The sequence below is a fragment of the Mesoplodon densirostris genome, chromosome 9 (genome assembly GCF_025265405.1).
Source record: "Mesoplodon densirostris isolate mMesDen1 chromosome 9, mMesDen1 primary haplotype, whole genome shotgun sequence".
Taxonomy (NCBI): domain Eukaryota; kingdom Metazoa; phylum Chordata; class Mammalia; order Artiodactyla; family Ziphiidae; genus Mesoplodon; species Mesoplodon densirostris.
The window spans coordinates 15,363,032-15,384,112 of NC_082669.1; the positions used below are offsets into that span (position 1 = coordinate 15,363,032).

Genomic DNA, 21,081 nt, shown 5'->3' on the forward strand with positions numbered 1-21,081 from the left:
CTAACACCATACACAAAAATAAGCTCAAAATGGATTAAAGACCTAAATGTAAGGCCAGACACTATCAAACTCCTAGAGGAAAACATAGGCAGAACACTCTATGACATAAATCACAGCAAGATCCTTTTTGACCCACCTCCTAGAGAAATGGAAATAAAGACAAAAATAAACACATGGGACCTAATGAAACTTAAAAGCTTTTGCACAGCAAAGGAAACCATAAACAAGACCAAAAGACAACCCTCAGAATGGGAGAAAATATTTGCAAATGAAGCAACTGACAAAGGATTAATCTCCAAAATTTATAAGCAGCTCATGCAGCTCAATAGCAAAAAAACAAACAACCCAATCCAAAAATGGGCAGAAGACCTAAATAGACATTTCTCCACAGAAGATATACAGACTGCCAACAAACACATGAAAGGATGCTCAACATCTTTACTCATTAGAGAAATGCAAATCAAAACTACAATGAGATATCATCTCACACCAGTCAGAATGGCCATCATCAAAAAATCTAGAAACAATAAATGCTGGAGAGGGTGTGGAAAAAAGGGAACACTCTTGCACTGCTGGTGGGAATGTGAATTGGCCACTATGGAGAACGGTATGGAGGTTCCTTAAAAAACTACAAATAGAACTACCATATGACCCAGCAATCCCACTACTGGGCATATACCCTGAGAAAACCATAATTCAAAAAGAGACATGTACCAAAATGTTCATTGCAGCTCTATTCACAATAGCCCGGAGATGGAAACAACCTAAGTGTCCATCATTGGATGAATGGATAAAGAAGATGTGGCACATATATACAATGGAATATTACTCAGCCATAAAAAGAAATGAAATTGAGCTATTTGTAATGAGGTGGATGGACCTATAGTCTGTCATACAGAGTGAAGTAAGTCAGAAAGAGAAAGACAAATACTGTATGCTGACACATATATATGGAATTTAAGAAAAAAAATGTCATCAAGAACATAGGAGTAAGACAGGAATAAAGACACAGACCTACTAGAGCATGGACTTGAGGATATGGGGAGGGGGAAGGGTAAGCTGTGACAAAGCGAAAGAGCGGCATGGACATATATACACTACCAAACGTAAGGTAGATAGCTAGTGGGAAGCAGCCGCATAGCACAGGGAGATCAGCTCGGTGCTTTGTGACTGTCTGGAGGGGTGGGATAGGGAGGATGGGAGGGAGACGCAAAAGGGAGGGGATATGGGAACATATGTATATGTATAACTGATTAAATTTGTAAAATAAAAAAAATGGCAAAAAAAACATAACACTTTCATATAGTTTAAATATTAAAATGATATAATAAAAATTATTTTTTACTATACATGGTGTTATTCTATGGTGTAAATGTGCCCTAGTTTATTTAACTGGTCCCTTTTGTTTGACAATTACTTATTTTCTAGTGTTTTGTTCTTAGAGACAGTACTATGATCATTAACCATGTACATGTGTTATTTTGAATGTGTGTAGCATACTGTTGGATTTGCTGGGTTAAAGGTAAATGCATTGTAATTTTGAAAGGAAATGCCTGTCTGCCCTCCACAGAGGCTGCTCCAGTTTGCACTCCCACCAGCAATGTCTGAGGGTTCCTGTCATCCCACAGTGAGCCTACAGAGCCTGCTGTCAAACGTTTTCTATTTTTGCCATTTTGGTAGGTGAAAAGTGATGCCTTTATGTGAATTTCATTTTCAAGCACTGTTTCAGCCAAAATTTATATTAAAACAAAAAGAGCAGGCATTGTCTGGAAAAACCTAAATGATTTTATATAACTATGTTCATAGCAGCCATTACATAAATAATTACTAAAAAATATACCAGCCCTGAACAATGGTTTATTAGCTCCTTTCCTCCAACTCCAGTGCAGGAGGTCTACCACCAAGTAACCCTGGGATGTGAGTGCTGTCAGTGGCAAATTTCAAAGCTAGCTTTAGAGTTTCAGAAGAATAATTTTCATTTTCACCTCAAACTAAAATTAAGGGAAAATACTTCCAAATGCAGTTATTTAAAAAAAGAAACAAAACCAAAATGTTAAAACTTCTCCCATTCTACAAGTGTACTCACCACTGCATCCTGCTAAATACACATAAATGCCGACATCTCCATATTCTTTTACAATCTGTAATAACGTTGAAATAAAGTTTAATTTCTCTTGACTCTGTGAGGTGCAAGTTTCTTTCTATCAATACGTATTTAGTGATATAAGATGCTCTGGTTCATTCGCTTGAGCTACTCCACTTCAGTAATTATGCATTTTGAACTAATCATTTAAAAATCTGTATTTTGTTTGATTTTTATATCAACAGTGATAATTTGGAACATCAAAGAATTCTTGTCAAATTTTATTCAAGTGTACTAAAGGTATTATGGTAATGGTTTTTAAAAGAATCTTCTCGAAGAGATATATACTGTAATATTTATAGATTATGAGTGGGATGTGCTTCAAAATAAGAGAAGGGGAAAATGGGTGTGGGGATAAATGAAACAAAATTGACCATGAACTGATAATAGTTGAATCTGAGTGATAGTTACATGGGGGTTCATTACACTCTGCTCTTTATTTCGTATATTTTCGATATATTCCACAATCAAAAGTTGAAAAACAAAAACAACAACAAAATTTTGAGAGTTGAAAAAGGACCCTAGTTCAATTCTCTGATTTTACTGATGGTGATACTGGGCACAGAGATATTAAAAGACGTGTTGAAGATGATGCTTACCCCTGCCAGAGTTTTTACACCAACGGAATCAATAAAATTGACTTGCGTAAAATCCAGAATGATGGTGTGGACGTTATCCCCTGGCGGCATAAATCTTTGCAGTTCCTCAGGAAGTGTGCTCTTGGTGACTATTGGGGGATATTTTATTTCATTCTCCTCTTCCTCAGGCTTGGTGCCATCTTCTCCATCTACTTCTGCATCCTATGTTAAAAATCAAACCAAACCAGAGTGCTATGAACAACTCATATTTCGGTTCTGAGAAAGATTTATGAGGGAAAACTTAGTCCTCATATGCTCAAGTTTCTGACTATACCAGACCGTTTCCAAAATATTTGCTAGATCCTAGCCCTGTAACATGACAAAAAGGATATGTACACAATATTTAGTGTTAGCTGTTTCTTTTTTTCTTCCTCCTCTTCCTCTTTTTCTTTTGTCCAATGAAATCCACTCTCTTTAGTCATCATATACATTTTCCCCTAACTTCTAAAACAGTCCCATTAACTTCAACATGACAGACCACAGTTATCATAAGCCCAAACAGCAAAAACCATTCTGAGTTTTTTGTTTTTTTTTTACTATCAGATGAATGAATCTCTGACAAAGTAATAATGGTAACATTTATTAAGATACTGTGTGATTTCTATTTTTTAAAACCATGTTTTCCTGGGTTCCTATCACTACTTATTTCAGAAGCATTCTCATAACTGAACTTACCATGTATCTTTAATATACAAAGGATACTTAGCTTGTTTCTAAGCTTTCCTACTTTAGGGACTTTATGCTATGTTAAAACTTCAATCATGAATAAAGGTGGGGGGCACTGCAGATCAAGAGACAAGGGAAAGTTACGATGAAGGGATCACTCACCACTTTGACGACGGTTGCATTGGCCATGTTGGCATTGCCAACTTCCTTAGCATACTTCTTCATGGCCTTTCTTCTTGCTCCCATTATGAAGGCTGGGTTCACTCCAGTCTTTACAGAAGGGCAATAGATGCAAAAATCACTTCTTGGCTCCCAGGAACCCACCCAAAGCAATTAATCTTCAAATCTCTCCATCTGACTGTTTTCTACGCCCAATCATCATCATAACCCTTGCTCTACCTTTCCCTCAGATGCCCTGAATTGGGTTATCCCTCATTAAAAGAACAGTAGTAACTTTTCTTATTCTTGGTCTTGATTCCAGACAACCAGAAGCTAAATATTAAAGAGAATTTTAAATTTTAAGAGAATTTATTTTTCAAACTTAGATCTCTCAGAGACTCTGTGGGTTGACTGGAAGGTTTGCCTCCTTGCTGGATAGTGTGGGGTGGAGTCCTAATCATGATCAAAGGAACCCAAGAATAAGAAATTTAAAATTAGTTTTTCACTTTTTAAAAAAAAATATTTTTGAAAAGGTAATACATGCATATGATAAAAGAGAATGAATAGCGGTGTTGGTTACACAACAATGCGAACGTACTTAATTCCAGCCACTGACGTGTACAGTTCCAAGTGGTTAAAATGATAAATTTTATGTAAAGAAAAATAAAACAAAACAAAAAAGATAAATTTTAAGTGATGTATATTATACCACAATTTAAAAAACAGAGGCGGAGAAAAACAAATAGTGTAAAAGGTAGACCAAGACATTTAAGTGACCTCCCATGCCTATCAATCCTCAGATTCGCTCCTCAGAAATAATCACCCTTAGCTTCTTGTGACTCACCTTTCTTTTTAATGCACTGCTGTATAAGTCACTATTTGCATAATAAATTGGGGCATTTATTTGGAATATTTTTATTCCAGGAACTTCTTTCACCTGAGAAATAAAATGTTAGTGAATTTAATATATGGAAATATTTCAGAATCAAAACAGCAATTGCCTCCCTCTTCTAACTTGAAAATTAATACAGAAGTTGCTAAGGGCCCTCTGACAGTGTTTAAATAAAATAATGTCACTCTAGCTGACCTACTCATGCTCTGGAGGAATGCGTGCTGAGCAGAACGCTTTTAAAAATGCACATATTTTCATTTCTTTTAAAAGTCTTTCTTTGTTTCATTTTTACCATAAAGTACAAAGAAGAAACTGAAATATGTTAAAAAGAAAAAAGAGAAGTGAGTAGGAAAGGCGAAGCTGCCACTCAGACTGTGACAAGCAGCCAAATAAAATGAACAGAGTCTGATATTGGTTGAGTCACAGAACGTAGGCAGGAGTGAAAATGGACCCAAGTGAAACAGAGTGAAAATTTTATCAAGAAGCCTCATGGGGGCTTCCCTGGTGGCGCAGTGGTTGAGAGTCTGCCTGCCAATACAGGACACACGGGTTCGAGCCCTGGTCTGGGAAGATCCCACATGCCACGGAGCAGCTGGCCCCGTGAGCCACAATTACTGAGCCTGCGGGTCTGGAGCCTGTGTTCCGCAACAAGAGAGGCCGCGATAGTGAGAGGCCCGCGCACCGCGATGAGGAGTGGCCCCCACTTGCCACAACTAGAGAAAGCCCTCGCACAGAAATGAAGACCCAACACAGCCATAAATTTAAAAAAAAAAAAAAAAAAGAAGAAGCCTCATGGAACTCTAGAGTGCAGCTGGAAACAAGTAACCCAGCACATAATTCTTTAGGAAGGGGGAAAAAATAGAATCCTAACACCAGTTTGATTTCTTAATATCTTATAGTGAGTTTGAGAATTTCTTCCCAAGCATAAAACAAAACAAACAGATAAAACTAGTTTAAGACTTTGTAAAAGATGATTCCACATAAGAACATTCAAAGTCAAGAATATTTTAAGCCATAATTTTAACGATTAAAAATGAAGCAGGGAGGCTTCCCTGGTGGCGCAGTGGTTAAGAGTCCGCCTGCCGATGCAGGGGACGTGGGTTCGTGCCCCGGTCCGGGAAGATCCTACATGCCGCAGAGTGGCTGGGCCTGTGAGTCATGGCCGCTGAGCCTGCGCGTCCGGAGCCTGTGCTCCGCAACGGGAGAGGCCACAACAGTGAGAGGCCTGCGTACCACCAAAAAAAAAAAAAAGCAGGAGAGCTTCCCTGGTGGTGCAGTGGTTAAGGATCCGCCTGCCGATGCAAGGGACACGTGTTGGAGCCCCGGTCCAGGAAGATCCCACATGCCTCAGAGCAACTAAGCCTGTGTGCCACAACTACTGAGCCTGTGCTCTAGAGCCCGTGAGCCACAACTACTGAAGCCCGTGCGCCTAGAGCCCATGCTCCGTGACGAGAAGCCACCACAGTGAGAAGCCCGTGCACTGCAACGAAGACCCAATGTGGCCAAAAATAAATAAAACATAATAGATAAATTTATATATAAAAAAAATGAAGCAGGAAAAAAAATGAAGCGGGAGAATTCCATAGCCCCACCACCTACATTTTACACTGCTAATACTAGTATTTTACCACCAGTTTAAATTCATCAGAAGGAAATCATGCCCATACAGATGACCGTTGCAAGCAGTCTCAGTATTTTGTGAACATATACTTTAAGTCCAAGAATATATGTTTATCCTCATTAAAAAAAGAGGAAAAATAAATATTAGGAGGTTGTGTAACTGACGTGTAGTATAAGCTGTAAAACTGAATCCAGACAGTAAACTGAAGTTCAGGCTTTTCGCTTTGACCACCACACCTGCCTGCTCTCCACCCCACTCTTTGTCCTAAGTAAAAATAATATCTAGTTGGCCAGTCACATCACATGCTTACAACCATTTAAAATGATAGAAAAAGGTCCTACCTCCTCATACGCGTCTATGTCAATGTACACATCAGTGTCAGGAAGTTGCCCAAGGACTATGTAGCTCGGACTGAAGACAGAGAAGGAGCGTGTTAAAATACCAATGTGCTGATGTGCAGGACTTGATGGAAACACAAGGTTCTGCAAGTTGGATTTGCTAGTGACTTTAGGGATACTTGATCCTTTTATGGTGCCTTTTCAGAAGGGCTCCACATATGTTCACATTCCCAGTGCCATTCCAAGCCTAACACACCCCACACACATCCCCAAGACGTATGCAATATACACACACAACACATACACCTCGCAACACACATACCCCCTCCACACAGCACATACGCACACCACGTACATACCCACTACATAACACTACACACATCTTGTATCCTGTATAGCACACACACAACCTGATCAAGACAAAAGACACAGGCATCTAAAGATGGGGGCAAAAATGAATTGTGCCAGGGACATGTGTAACTCGATCTCATGTTACTGGGTAGACAGAATTATCTTCCTGTTTTAATTCTAAAGCAGGAGAGGGGATTTTCATTTTGTCTCTAATAAGAGTCTCTGACTCATGGAGCAGTGGGCAGGGGGTTAGTCAACAGGTGTGGGGAGAAAAAAATCTCAAATCAGCATAGAAAGTTTTCTGAAGTCTGGTGTGAATAGATTTTAAACATTATTTTTTAAAAGCACAAATTCTGAATTCTTTTTATAGGACAGTCTGGCTCAAATTAGATACTGAAATGATGACAGGTACTACTTCTTAAGCACCTGATATTACCTTATTGTAGCCTATGAAAAACCCTACTGGGCTTATTTCTGCCGTCATGTGGAAGAGAAATTGAAGTCCAGTGGGGTTAGGTGAGCTGTTCAAGGTCAGAGAGCTTGGCAGAGCCAGAATATGGCTCAAGGTCTTGTACAGACATTCCATGGTCTTGTTACTATGCTCTGGTGTTCTCAGCGCATATGTGCAAGTGCTTTGTGAGTTAGAATCTATAGCAGAAATGTCAGGGGTTTTTCTAGGTGGATTCCTTCAACAAGCATTCAGGGAACACACACTATATGCTGGTACTGGGCTCTAGGAGCCTCGCGTACACAACCAAGGTGCTCACAGTCTAGTGACGTCTGTGGACAAATATAACACCAACGGCTGATACTGGAGATGAGAGGCAAGGTTCTCAGTTGAGTTCCCAATTATGAGAAAACCTTCCATACGAGACTCGAAATGTTGTCCACATGTTGCAATCTAGTGCCAGCGGACGGAGGTGATGAGGGGTGGACACAGGGACCACACAAGTACACAAGTAACTGGGAGACATGTGAGGTGCTGGAGGACCTCAATGCTGCTGTGGGTGCACAGGGGAGTTGGGATCTGTCTGGCTGGGTGAGCGGGGTCTAAACTTACATGGATTTCAACAGGCAGATGAGGGAAAGGCCTTCCTGACCAGCTGGAGTGTGCTGGAATCCCACTTCCTCAGGTCTAAATACTCCTTGTTTCTTCCCTAGTCACCCCAGGAGCAAGAAAGTCTCTCTTTATGAACTCTGATGGGGTTTTATTTGGCCATGTCTTATGCTTATTATCACTTGTACCCTGCTTACACTTAACTGAAGCACTTACAACTGTGTATTCCAATTTCCTGAAGATGGATTATAAAATGCTGATTAAGAGTTAGCCTCTGGATTCACAAAAACTCATACTTGAATCATTGCCTACCACTTGCTGTGTGATCCAAGTTACTCAATCGATCTAGGCCTCAGTTTCCCCATCTGTGAAACGGGGATGCTAACAGTCATTGGGCAGGAAGGATGCATGACATGAAGCGTGGATCTTCGCACACAGCCAGGCACATAACTAACTACAATAATTTAGTGCCACCATTACTTCATTATCATGATTAGCATCATCATTATCATTATGTATCTGTCATCCTTAGGAGAGTGCAGCCTTTATGAAGGGAAGGACCATGTTTTATTTACTGCAATATCCCTAGAGTCTAGTATCTCCCTGGGAACCTAGTAGTCCCCCCAAAAAACTGTCCAATTAAGATTATAAGATTATAATTATTTTAACATGTTTTGCCCCCGCTTGGGGGCAAAAACTGAATTTCTGTCACGTTTATAGCATCACCCACAGTGCCTGCAATGGAGGAGGCATAAGGAACTATTTGTTGATGAACTGATTGTCCCTTAACCATGTGGGCTTTGAGGGAATCTGGGTGTTTGGAAGACAAGCAAAGCCAGTGAAGCACTAGCCCTCTCTGGACAGCATGCCCTAATTACAGAGAAAGAAGCAGCTGAAAATAAACACGTAGCCTTGGTACTGGCTCCCCAAACTCTAACCTACAAAGACCCTACAAAGCACAATCACCAACAGGGACAGAACATTAAAAATGAACTTTAGTTAATTATTTGGGGGAGAAAAAGCAGCAGCGCATTTAAAAAACGACCTGCCTAACTTTAAAATTTATGATAAGAAATCATAAACTATTATTTGGGTAAAAAAACCACCAAAAAGTGAAAAAAAAAATCTCCAGTTCTATATCATGGCTTGTTAAAGGATATAGATATTTTTAAACCATGATGTTCACTAAAGCTGAGATAAAGAACTCTTGCTTGTACTAATAATGCTCGTATAAAAACGGGGGGGGAGGGCTTCCCTGGTGGCGCGGTGGCTGAGAGTCCGCCTGCCGATGCAGGGGACACGGGTTCGTGCCCTGGTCCGGGAAGATCCCACATGCTGTGGAGCAACTAAGCCCGTGAGCCATGGCCGCTGAGCCTGTGCGTCCGGAGCCTGTGCTCCGCAAAGGGAGAGGCCACAACAGTGAGAGGCCTGCGTACCGCAAGGAAAAGCAATAAAACAAACAAAAAAAATGGGGGGAGGGTGAACTTCTTTTACATAAAAGTGGGTGACAGGGTAGAGTTTGTTATTAAAAACAGTGTAATTTTTGAGTTTAGATTCCACATGTTGTTTACGTTTCCCTCTATGTCATTTCTGAAGAGGAAAATACTCATTTCCTACTCTGTAGAGTGGGGAACATCCCATCATTTCCATCTAGCAGCCCTTCAATATACCACAATCAGAACTTTAAGAACTATCGTGTGATTTGCAACTACAGGCAAAATCAGACTAACCTCATTTTCATTCCTCCCGTGTTAAATTTGTTGCGTGCATAGGATGTGCCAGGCACTGCGCCAGGCTCTTCATGTGCATTATTCTCATTTGAACCTTACTGTGACTCTTTGAGGCAGCAAGTACTGGTCTCATTTTATAGAGGCAGAGACGGAGGCTCCAAGAGGTCACGTAAAATCACAGAGCTTATATAGAGTGTGCAGCCAGGACTTGAACCTAAGGTTGTCTGACTCCAAAGTCAGGCTATTTGAAAACATAATGTTTCCTTTTTTTTTCTTTATAGTGACTTATTTATTTATCACGAGCAGAGTATTTTTTAAAGTTATTTTATACCTTCCCCATTGGGCTCAGCTTCGTACTAGGAGAAGAGATGACAGGCGATACTATTTCAGGGTGGAGGAAGGAACAGCTGAAGCCCCACATATGATAACTTGGTGTCAGCGTCTGCTCCATGTTACCAAAACCTATGTCAGCCCCCGGTGCCAAAGCAGACTGCAAGAACACACAGTTCATTTACCCTCACAAGAGGGTAAATAAGCCAGGGTGCCACAGGGGCCAGATTGGCAGGAACCATGAGACAAATGAGGCTCTTTTAAGAAAACCACTGATGGAATTATAAACTGTGATAGGGTAGAGCATCTGGCACGATCGTATTGAGTTTTTCATTTGGCATTTTGTTTATTTAGTCAACAAGCCCCATGAGTCCTCAGGTCCCTTTCATGCTGACCAGAAGTAACCAAAGAGCTTACTTTGACCAGATCGAGCTGTGATCTACGTTTAAACTCACTGTTGCAGTCTCAGGCAGGACGCACACCCATGCCCATCTGTGCACTCACCTCTGTGTTCTGTAAATCACAGTCATCAGTGCGATGATCACAGCAGTAATCAAGCCATAGTCCAACCCCAGGAACAAGGAGGAAACAAAGGTGGTAAGCCAGATGGTCTAAACAGAAGACAGAGAGCTTCAGGGAGAACCATGTGAAAAATCTCCTAAGAGATACACACACACACACACACACCACAAACACACACACATAGAGTACCTAGCCTTGTTGCCTAACTGGATACTGCATATAATAACTGGCCACAGTAACTTATCTTTCTCACATTTTTATCAGCAACAATACATTTGTTGCTATGGCATATTCACCTAGCAATCACCTTTGTTACTTACCAGCTCTATCTTGCTGGTTCTCCAGAAAAAGGGGAGATCTGAGAATTGCATAAACATTCCTTTCAGGTTGACGATCACAATGGCCGACAGCACAGCCTGAAACACAGCACATTCATGCATGCCTCTCCTCTTATGTCCAGAGACCCCCTTTGCTGGCCCCTCACTGTCCTGCGGCTGCCCTCCCACCGTCCTTTCCCTACTCCCTTCCTACCGGGCAGTGATGGTACATGTGGAGACAAGAACACCTGGATGTTCAGGACTTGGTTAGCTAAAATGGGACTTGAAAACCAGGCTTATAACCTAGTAGCAAACCTGCACGGTGGTCAAGAGGTTCAGAATTAAATGGTACTCAAGGACTTATCTCACCCATGGTCTTCCTGCGTTATGATTTTCTCTGTGCTATAGCATTCCTGAGCTCTACTAGATTTAAATGTTCCAGTAACTAAATGTTTTATGAGTGTAGGCCATCTCAAATTTTTAATGGGAGTATAAGGTCATAGCAGATCAAAGAGGGAAGGACCTTGGAGATTAGCCAAACCAAAACCTCCACTTTGCAGATAAAGAAACTGAGAATCAAAGATGCTGAGATGGCTTTCCCTAGGTCCCAGTTGCTGGCAGATTGTGGAACAGGATACTGATCCTAGCCTTGGCCCTTTCTCATACCACCTCACTAGGGTTAGAGTAAAAACCCATGAGACAGCCACAAAAATATAAACAAATAAAATAGCAAAATCTCTATACATGAGAAAACCTCACACTAAGTCCAAGCTACATACCTGGGGTAATGATTCAAAGAGGAATCCAGTGGCTAATATGACCAGCAGAATCATTAATGAGGCCAAACAACCTGCAAGCTGAATGAGAGAAGACACGTGGAAGGGGCTTTTAGGAGACCTGAGTAAGAGGTGGGGCATAGGTTGGTCTTAGTCTTTTGATAATCACTGTGGGAAGATATGGCTTCACATAAGTCATCCATACCATTACATAAACCTGTAACTCATTCCCACTCTCTTTCTGAGGTTTTGGTTCCTCATATAGCCTTTAAACAGGAGCTGAAATATTTAAATACCCTGAATGAAATGCCCGTGCCAGGGGTGGGGGAAAGGAGATGTATGGTGCTGACCCAAGACTCACAGGGGCCAGAAGAGTTCAGATAAGACTCTGCCATCCAAAGTGGTAGCCACTAGCCACATGTGGCTATTTAAATTTTAAAAAGTAAAATTAAATAAAATGAAAAATTCAGGTCTTGGTTGCACGAGCTACATTTCAAGTGCTCAAGAGCTACATGTGGCTAGCGGCTGCCAAACTGGACAGTACAAATATCAAACATTTCCATCACAGCAGAAAGGTCTATCGGATGGTGCTGGCATCCTGCCCATACTCACTCTCAGGCTTTCATGACAACATCCTATGTCTGAACTTTGAGGTTTACTGGTAGCAGGGAGTGTTGTTTAATTTTTCGATTTGACTGGCGAATATACCCCTTTTCTGCAGATTCAGTTCCTTGTGATTTGCTTCAACCAATCATGCCTTTCTCTGATTCATACACAGCTCACTGGAGCATGGATCTTCAGGCAGAATACAATCAACAGATTAAAGTTTATCACCCAAATCACCAGACCTTGGAGGCCAGTTGCATACGCACCTGTGTCTTCCCTCCAGTTCCCTCCTGAACAAGGCTTCGAGACAAGGAGCATGAAATTGCAAAAGTCTGGAAGAGTGAGCCGGTGGAATTGCACAGTCCCAGGGCAATGAGCTCCTTTTCCACGTGGAAGCAAAGCACAAAAGAGATCAGTTATTTTTCAGGAAGCCAGGCATGATGGCCCATTTAATGCACATTTTCAGCAGTACAGGCTGTCTCTTCATTCTCTTTCCAGATACAAGGATTTGTTTAACATGAGTTCAAAACAGGAATTAATGCATAATTTAAGGTGGGAGAGAAACACCTTGAATTTTTATTGTGTTGGAGATAAATGCTGCGCTCACCACCTAGCCCCCTCTTTCCCAAACACACTCTCTACACAGATAATGCTTTTGTTTTTAAAGAAAACTGCAGCAAAATGGACAAAATATTTTTGTTGTTTAAGAGAAAGTTACTGGTGAACAGGACTACTGGCATCTTTTAAATGCCCGGGCTCTTGCTCATCAAGGAGCCCATGCCAGTGTCCTCTTGGGACCAGTGAGTGAGTCCTGATCTCAGGGCAACTTCCGGTTTTCCTAGATGGATTACTGTGTCTCGTATGAATATGGAGCGTCTAGTCTCCTCTTAGAAATACACAGTGTGAATTTCTAAGATAAATACACACTGGGTATTTATCTTAGAAATAAATAATGGCTCATGGTATTCAGATTAAATACTTTATCTGTAGCTATCTTATAAAAGAAGGCGGCAAAGAATGTATTATGGAGTTTAAGTGATGAATCATGAACTCAAAGTTCAGTGAACAAAGAGAAGGCTTTCTTGTGGAGTAAAAATGGTTCTGGAAAAACGTTAGATTCTCAGGCTGTGAGCTTTAAAAATAAGGATAGCGCCTAGAGGAGTATGGTGAACTGTAAACCTCAGAGTGGAGATTGCACCTACTAATGAGGTGAGGTAGGTGTAGGTCTGTACCTCAGGGTTCTGATGATTTAAGGCACACAAACCACGAAAAAATTGTAGTGTTGAATAAATACATGCTTCAAATACATCCATCACCAAAGTAATTTTTTTTTTCTACCAAGATGGAGAAATCCAGTTTATTTGTCTCCTATAGTAGAGCAAGATGATTGTGCCACCAGGAAACATCCGCAGGAAATTAATGATTTTTACCTGATTGCCATCAACCTGGTAGCCATGCTTATTTGCCAAGGTCTTGGCCATTGAGATGGTCACTGAAAATCCAACGATGGCTATGGCAATGGCATCCACGTACACAAGGTGGAAGAGGCTGGTGTCCGGATTGGCCGGGGGTAGCAGCCTGAAAGGTGAAGCTGACTTTAACCTGGGCATTGTGACCACCGGGAAAACCATGCAGCTAGAGGGGAGCATTGTAGGGGGGCATTATCTGCAGATGAGGTGATCAACACCTGGGTACCTGTTTGGCAAAAAGCAGGGCCCTCTTTGACACACAAGTTCTTTCCAGGCCCCAACCCCAGAGTGCCGGCTTTCTACCTGAATGGGTTATCAGCAGAGATCAAATGCCGTTTTATTTAGAAAAGGAGTAACCTCACACCTCACGGCAGCCTGTATGGCAGGTGTAAGTAAGACTCAGAGCAGGAAGAGGAGAGGGTCAGCGAAGCGCTCAGATGCCACAAGACATTCGAACCAAAAACTGAGGTGAGGAGGGAGGTGGACAGGGGCTGTCATATCAGAGAATTACTGCTGTCCGGGCAACACTAGGTACTCAGTGCTCTCCCTTGCTGTTTGATGTCAGGACCCTGCTTCTCCCCTGGATCCCTTTAGGTGAGTGTCTGACATGGGAAATGAGCAGCAGCAGATTATTCTCCTTGGGTTACCTCTGGGAATCTTAGGAATCTGGAGGGGCCAAAAGTGTGGCTCCTGGAGCTCCCCAATGGGGAACCTAATTTTTGTGGTCCATTCTTATAGTTTGGAACCTTTGTCCTAAAAGAACAGAACAGGTGTTCCCCAGAATGGTATGGGGGAAGGGGCAAGAGAGGTTTTTGAAGGCACGTGCTCCAATGCAGGGCACTGGGCTAAATAATAATATCAGTTAATTGATGTACAATATTATTACTGTTACAGTCATTCATTAGGTGCTTCCTCTTGTGCCAGGTTCTGTGTTTATCTCCAGCAGCACTGTGAGCTAGGTACCATTATAATCCCCATTTTACAGATGAGGAAAATGAGGCACAGTGAGGCCAAGTAACGTGTCCAAGGTCAAACAGCTCATCTATTAAGTACAACAAAAACCACGAAGAACACGTCTCTCCACACTATTTCTCGTACTGTGTCATATCACAGTGACAAAGGGGCTGTCTCGGGTTCTGAGGTAAGGGAAAGGGAAGGGAGCAAAGGAACCTAACACATGTTAAGCCTAGATTGTGTGCTACATGCTTGATATGTGTCATCTCGTTTGCCCTCACAACAATCCTTTTAGAGGGGTGCCATTCTTACCCCAATTTATACGTGAAAAAATGGATGCTTGCAGATGTTAAGTAATCTGCTGAAGATGGAGCAGGGAATCAGACGCAGGGGGTCTGACTACAGAACTCACTGTCTTTTCCTTGCACTTTGCTACATAAGCACTAACCAGGAGAGAAGGCCTGGCAGGAGGTTTGGGTCTGAGGAATAAGAATATGAGAAAAGAATGTATGCTGCAATGAGTTAAGAGAAGTAAACCAAGGAACGTGATATATTGCCGTGAATGGGATCTCTAACAGTCAGCTGTCACCTTCTGGACACTGTATTATATATTTATGGATGGGTGTGTGTGTGTATGTGTGCGTAGATAAGTGTGGTAGTTTGTTTCCAAATACAACCACCACCAATTCCTCCCATACTTCTGTGTGCTGCTCCCCTATCTAGATGTGGTCTGTTTCCCCCCTGGTTGAATCTGGGCTGGCCTTGTGATTTGCTTTGACCAACAGAATGTGGTGGGAGTGATGTTGTATGAGTGCTCTAAGCAGCCTGGCAGCTTCTGCTTTTCGGTCCTGTTGCCCTGAGCTGACACATAAAGAACCTGGCTACCCTGCTGGAGACCCGTATGGAGAGAAGATGCCAGCCAGCCCTCAGCTGTTCCAGCCACTGCAGCTGAGGTGTCAGACATGTGAGCGAGGCCTTCTTGGATCCTCCAGCCCTGGTCACCCCTTCAGAGTCTGCAGCTGCCTGAGAGACCCCAAGGGAGACAACCACTCAGCTGAGCCCCACCTACACTGACAAACTGCGAGCAGATGAACGGACATTGTTATCAGCCACTGTTCTTCGGCGGTGGGACTCACAGATCACTGAAGCAGTATGACGGTTACAGACAGGAAGTTAGGGAGGCACGACTGGTTGCTGCCTGGTTTTGGGCAAAGTTCCAGAAAGATAAGGTTTCTGGGAAGCCAAGTTTCAAAAAGGTAAAATGTTCTTAGTTTTTAAAAACATGTTTAGCTCTCCTAGAGCCTGCGTGCCACAACTACTGAAGCCCGTGCTCTGCAACAAGAGAAGCCACTGCAACGAGTAGCCCGTGCACTGCAATGCAGAGCAGTCCCCGCTCGCCGCCAACTAGAGAAAGCCTGTGTGCAGCAAGGAAGACCCAACACAGCCAAAAATAAATAAATAAAATAAATAAATTTATTTAAAAAAAAGTTTAGCTCTCACACATAGAGGGAAAGCAACATATTTGGGTATGATGCAATAGGGAAAGGAAGGTATTAGGTAGGAATGGTGGTGGAATGTGAATTTTTAAAAGGAGAAATCTAAGTGTGAGAATTCACATGGAGATTATTTGTGATTAGTTACTGAATAGGGTTATCTACTGGATCCAAAGACACATGTTTATCACATGACGAATTACGTCAGTGAGCCAGGTGTGAGGTAGTGGAAAGATCACACAACTGGGTATCAGAAGATTGAGTTCTGGGTCCAGGCTGGGACATACCAAACTGCACTCGTGTCTCTCAAATGTCGCCTTCCTTGATACCCTACCTAAAACAGCAACGCCAGCCCCGCCTATCTCTTACCTGGCTGCCCTTGTCTTTGTAGCATGTCTCACTATCGATGTATTGTCTATCTCTCCTAGTAGAATATAAGTTCCATGAGACCAAAGGTTTTTTTGCTTGCATGTTCACTTTCGTTTTTAACTGCTGTGTCCCTGGCACATAATAGGCACTCAATAAACATATGCTGAATAAATGGGAATAAATGAACTTTCTTCTCTGTTAAATGATGATAACATATATCAACAGTGTAACTGTGAGCATCAACGGACATGGCGGGTATAACAGTACTTAAAAAAGTGCAAATAGAAAAACAAGGGTTATCCCTGTGTTACACCTTTACACTGAGTCATAAGTAACACGTTTCTGACAGCAGTTCGCTGAAGTTGAATGCAGGCTTCTGAACTTTGGCTTAAGGAGCAACTCCTGCTGCCTGTGCTTCCCTGGAGATTCTTAGGTGGTTCCAGGGGCAAGGCCTGATGGAATATACTGGGTCCTGTCAACGTCCAGCATCTGGGCAAATGTCTGACTCTTCTTTTGGAAAGAGAGAACAGAGTGGCAAGAAAGAGACAGTACGAGGGACAGAAAGACAGAGACACGCAGAGAGGCACAGAGACAGCCAGAGGGTCAGAGAGGGGCAGGGGGAGACCAGGAGAGGCTCGCAGTCACGCTCACTCCTTCAAATATACAAGTAATAGTAACATTTTCAAAATGTAGACTTTGGTGAAAGAAAAACAGAGGAAGCAAAGAAGTAATATATGATTTACAACTAGAAACCTGGTTGAAATGATGAGCCACAGAACTTTCAAGGAACATGTCTTGAACGTGCACTGTGCATGCCAAATGCTACACTGGCCGCTTCAGACACATTGTCTCCTGTAACTCTCACAACCGCTCTTGAGATAGTCATTCATTACCATGCTTACCTAGCAGGGGAGGAAACTGAGGCTTTGAGAGGATAAGTGACTTGCCCAAGGTCACAAAGCTACTAAGTGGCAGGCTAGATTTAGGTCGTTTTGCTTTTAGCTCCAAAGCTACCCAGGAAGAGATCTAAAAAACCGATAACTGCTAAACAGGAAACAGAACAAAACGAAAAACCACATGCCATAGTTGGTAGGACTGTAAAATGGTGCCACCACTTTGGAAAACGTTATGGAGGTTCCTCAAAAAGTTAAAGCAGACTATCATATGATCCAGCAATCCCACTTCTATATGTATATCCAAAAGAACTGAAAGCAGGGTCTTGAAAAGACACTTGCACACCCATGCTCATAGCAGGATTATTCACAATAGCTAAGAGGTGGAAGCAACCCACATGTCCATCAACAGATGAATGCAAAAACAAAATGTGGTATATACATAAGGTGGAATTTTATTCTGCTTTAAAGAGGAAGGAAATCCTGTCACATGCTACAACATGGATGAACCTTGGTATTATGCTAAATGAAATAAGCCAGTCACAAAGAAGGCAAGTAGTGTATGATTCCACTCACGAGTACTAGAGTAATCGGATTCATAGAGATAGAAAGTAGGGGCTGGAGGGAAAGGAGAATGGAGAGTTATTGTTTAACGGTATAGTTTCAGATTTGCAAGATGAAAAAGTTCTGGAGATCTGTTTCACAACAGTGTGAATATACTTAACACTACTGGACTGTACACTTATGAATGGTTAAAATGGTTAAGTTTCATGTTATTTTTTTTTAACCACAATAAACCAACCCCCCCCCACACACACAGAGCCAAAAAAACCAAACTCAAAACCCCCAAACCCTCAGCTATTTGATATGTAGGGAAAAAAAAAAAGATTGTTCATTGCAATACTAAAGCAGGAGTTAGAAGCAATAATAGATCCCTTGATTACTCAAGTCACACGGTTACTTGAAACTATTTTCCTACCCCAGAGGAAGTGTCCCAACGACATCCACATTGTACGATTCATGCAGGTTAAACCCAGCTGAAATGCCAGTTCCCATAACCACCTGAAACAGACACAAAACCAAACGTACCTTTAGAAATGACCATTCAAACACCACAAAAATAAGCTTCAAAGAACTTGTTAGCCAAGCCAAATCTATCCTCACTTTCTCGGTTTTTTAAAAGAAGAATTATAGTTAGCTTCCAGCAATTCTAACTTCTCCTAATGACCCTTCTCCGCAAAATTAAAATGGACGCTACAGTCTCCTTGTGGCCTGGAATTCTTTTCTCTTTACTTTGTTCTGTTCCACCCTGAGGCATCTGGCTAGTTGGCTACAAACACAGAAGCCGTAAAACCTTTCAGGAGTTGGCTTTGCCTTTGGGGCAGGTAGAATGAGGCTCCAGCCAAGGTAGCACAAATAAAGGACCTGAGATGTGTGCTGGGAGGGCGGCACAGTGACAGGGTATCACTATAGCATGTAGGTTTGGATCTACTGCACAGTCTTCCTATGGACTCTTGCTTCCAGGACAGCAGCACCAAGGTGGTTAGAGGCCTCCACCAGCACCCCATGGCTATCTTCTCCCATGTCTGTTGCCGAGTCAGGGTCAGGGTGAAACCGCCCATCACAGAGTGTCCTTGTACGGAAGGTTGCCTGGATTGTCGGGGCACAGATTCAGTCTGTGTGTAAAGTACAAGCCCTAGTGAGCTACAAGGAGAGGAAAAATAACAGGAGAGACAGCGACTTTCTTCATCCCAAAGAACCACTGCTTGTGGAACTTTCGGAGTGGCTTAGCCAGGAGGGAAGGCATACGGCTGGCCAGGGACGGGAGCCAGGCCCCTGCCAGAGGGGGCTGCTGCAGGGAACCAAGAAGAAGGTGGGCTCATTATCAGACACAGCGGCCCGAGAGACCGAGGGCGTGGCTGCTTCTGGCCGCCACGATGAAATGCCCCTTCTTTGTTGGTTTCAATGTCTGTCACCCTTAATTGCATCTGTTGTGCGTCGCAAACTGGGGGAGTGCCCAGAAAATTCAAATCCACAGGACACACATGACTCAAGTTCCTGGAGCACCAACTTTATGCAGCGATAAATAAATTGAAACCAAAGCTTTCCTACCAACACAAACAGATGCATTGTGAAACAGAATGCAGAACCCCAAACAATTTTATGATAAGAAAGGAACTGTATGTTTAAAGAGAGTCATGAAGATTCTGTCCCAAATCTTCCAGTATGGCTTCCCTCTCCCTTGCTCTGAGGAGCATACAGATAAGACGTTAAAAAAAAACCCAAGGGCTTCCCTGGTGGCGCAGTAGTTGAGAGTCCGCCTGCCGATGCAGGGGACACGCGTTCGTGCCCCGGGCCGGGAAGATCCCACATGCCACGGAGCGGCTGGGCCCGTGAGCCATGGCTGCTGGGCCTGTGCATCCGGAGCCTGTGCTCTGCAACGGGAGAGGCCACAGCGGTGAGAGGCCCGCGTAACGCAAAAACAAAACAAAACAAAACAAAACAAAAAAACCCCAAAAAAACAAAAAACAGGTTCAACCATAATTATAATGATAGAATTCTGGAGAACCATTGCCCTGGAAAACATGAAGGAAACTTTAAAGGGAATCTGCAAAGTGGACAAAAGTAGGATCTGAAGCCAGGAAAGTCAGTCTTCATCATTTACTTCATGATTAGGGCATGCCTTTCTCCACTGCCATGCGAAGGAGCTGAGAACCTCTTGCTGTTGTCCAAGAGGAAACAGGAACTCTGGGCCCAGCCCCAATGAGAGAACAGGTCTTAAAACAGTGAGAGACAGTCCTATTCAGGTATAGACAAGACGAAAGCAAGGAAAAGGGTCAAAGGGCCTGGCTTCTTTGTGAGCTATACGAGCCAGTGGTTTTTGTGGCTGGAACTTTTTGCTAGATTTGGATCAGACACCTATACTTTTTATTTCTTCTCCTTGTGGCTCCCAAACTATACACCAGACGCAAGAGGGAAGAGATATGGGAACATATGTATAGGTATAACTGATTCACTTTGTTATAAAGCAGAAACTAACACACCATTGTAAAGCAATTATCCTCCAATAAAGATGTTAAAAAAACAAAAAACAACAACAACAAAACTATACACCAAAGTGCTCCAGGCTCCGAAGGAGAACTCACCAGGACACTGTGGGACATGACTTTGAAGGAAAACAGTGACACCTGTCAGACACCATGCAAACTTCTAGTTTGAGGTAGTTCACAGTTTCGATATTAGTTCCTACTACATTCCTTTCAGTCACACCACATGTTTGCAAAGCTGGGCATTCAGTGGTCACTGTGATAAAAAAGCAGGTACCATGCAAAAATCAAAGTGAACAGGAAATGATGGTAGTGGGGTCCATCTGATTCCCAGGTTTGAGGGATTGTGAAGTGCCCACCAGCAGCCATACGCATTCATTAATAAATTACTGTGGTGATTTAAGAATGTCGTAAAATATATTTTATTTCAATTTATGTGCATTATTTTTACAAACAGTTCTTAAGTTGTTAAACATAAATACGTATGAAGTTGTTTGGACCCTACTACTTAGTAAATGGAACTATTAGTTAGGTATTTCTTTTGGCCTAGGAGTGCCAGGAACCAAGAAAGTTTGGGAACCTTTGTCATTTGCTCTTTTCAGAATGGAAACAGCTTAATTTTTTCAGGTTATTAAAGTTTATATGTTCATTATAAAACAATTAAGACAATAAAAACTTTGAAAAAGAAAAATCTCCATAATGTCATTCAA

General features: G+C 42.3%; 1 protein-coding gene across 2 annotated transcripts in view; it reads right to left on the reverse strand.

Annotated features, from left to right (window-relative positions):
• SLC26A5 (solute carrier family 26 member 5) overlaps positions 1 to 21,081 on the reverse strand; it is a 37,694-nt gene that overhangs the window by 6,622 nt on the left and 9,991 nt on the right. The window contains exons 7-17 of one of the 2 annotated variants that reach the window (XM_060107593.1): positions 18,304 to 18,386; positions 13,577 to 13,724; positions 12,413 to 12,526; positions 11,544 to 11,621; positions 10,768 to 10,863; positions 10,430 to 10,536; positions 6,461 to 6,530; positions 4,451 to 4,543; positions 3,610 to 3,717; positions 2,743 to 2,943; positions 2,087 to 2,141 (exon numbers count right to left, since the gene is read on the reverse strand). In XM_060107593.1, coding sequence (XP_059963576.1) covers positions 2,087 to 2,141; positions 2,743 to 2,943; positions 3,610 to 3,717; positions 4,451 to 4,543; positions 6,461 to 6,530; positions 10,430 to 10,536; positions 10,768 to 10,863; positions 11,544 to 11,621; positions 12,413 to 12,526; positions 13,577 to 13,724; positions 18,304 to 18,386 — 1,153 coding nt within the window. The remainder of the gene's footprint in view (positions 1 to 2,086; positions 2,142 to 2,742; positions 2,944 to 3,609; positions 3,718 to 4,450; positions 4,544 to 6,460; positions 6,531 to 10,429; positions 10,537 to 10,767; positions 10,864 to 11,543; positions 11,622 to 12,412; positions 12,527 to 13,576; positions 13,725 to 18,303; positions 18,387 to 21,081) is intronic. The other variant, XM_060107594.1, reaches the window with a different exon arrangement.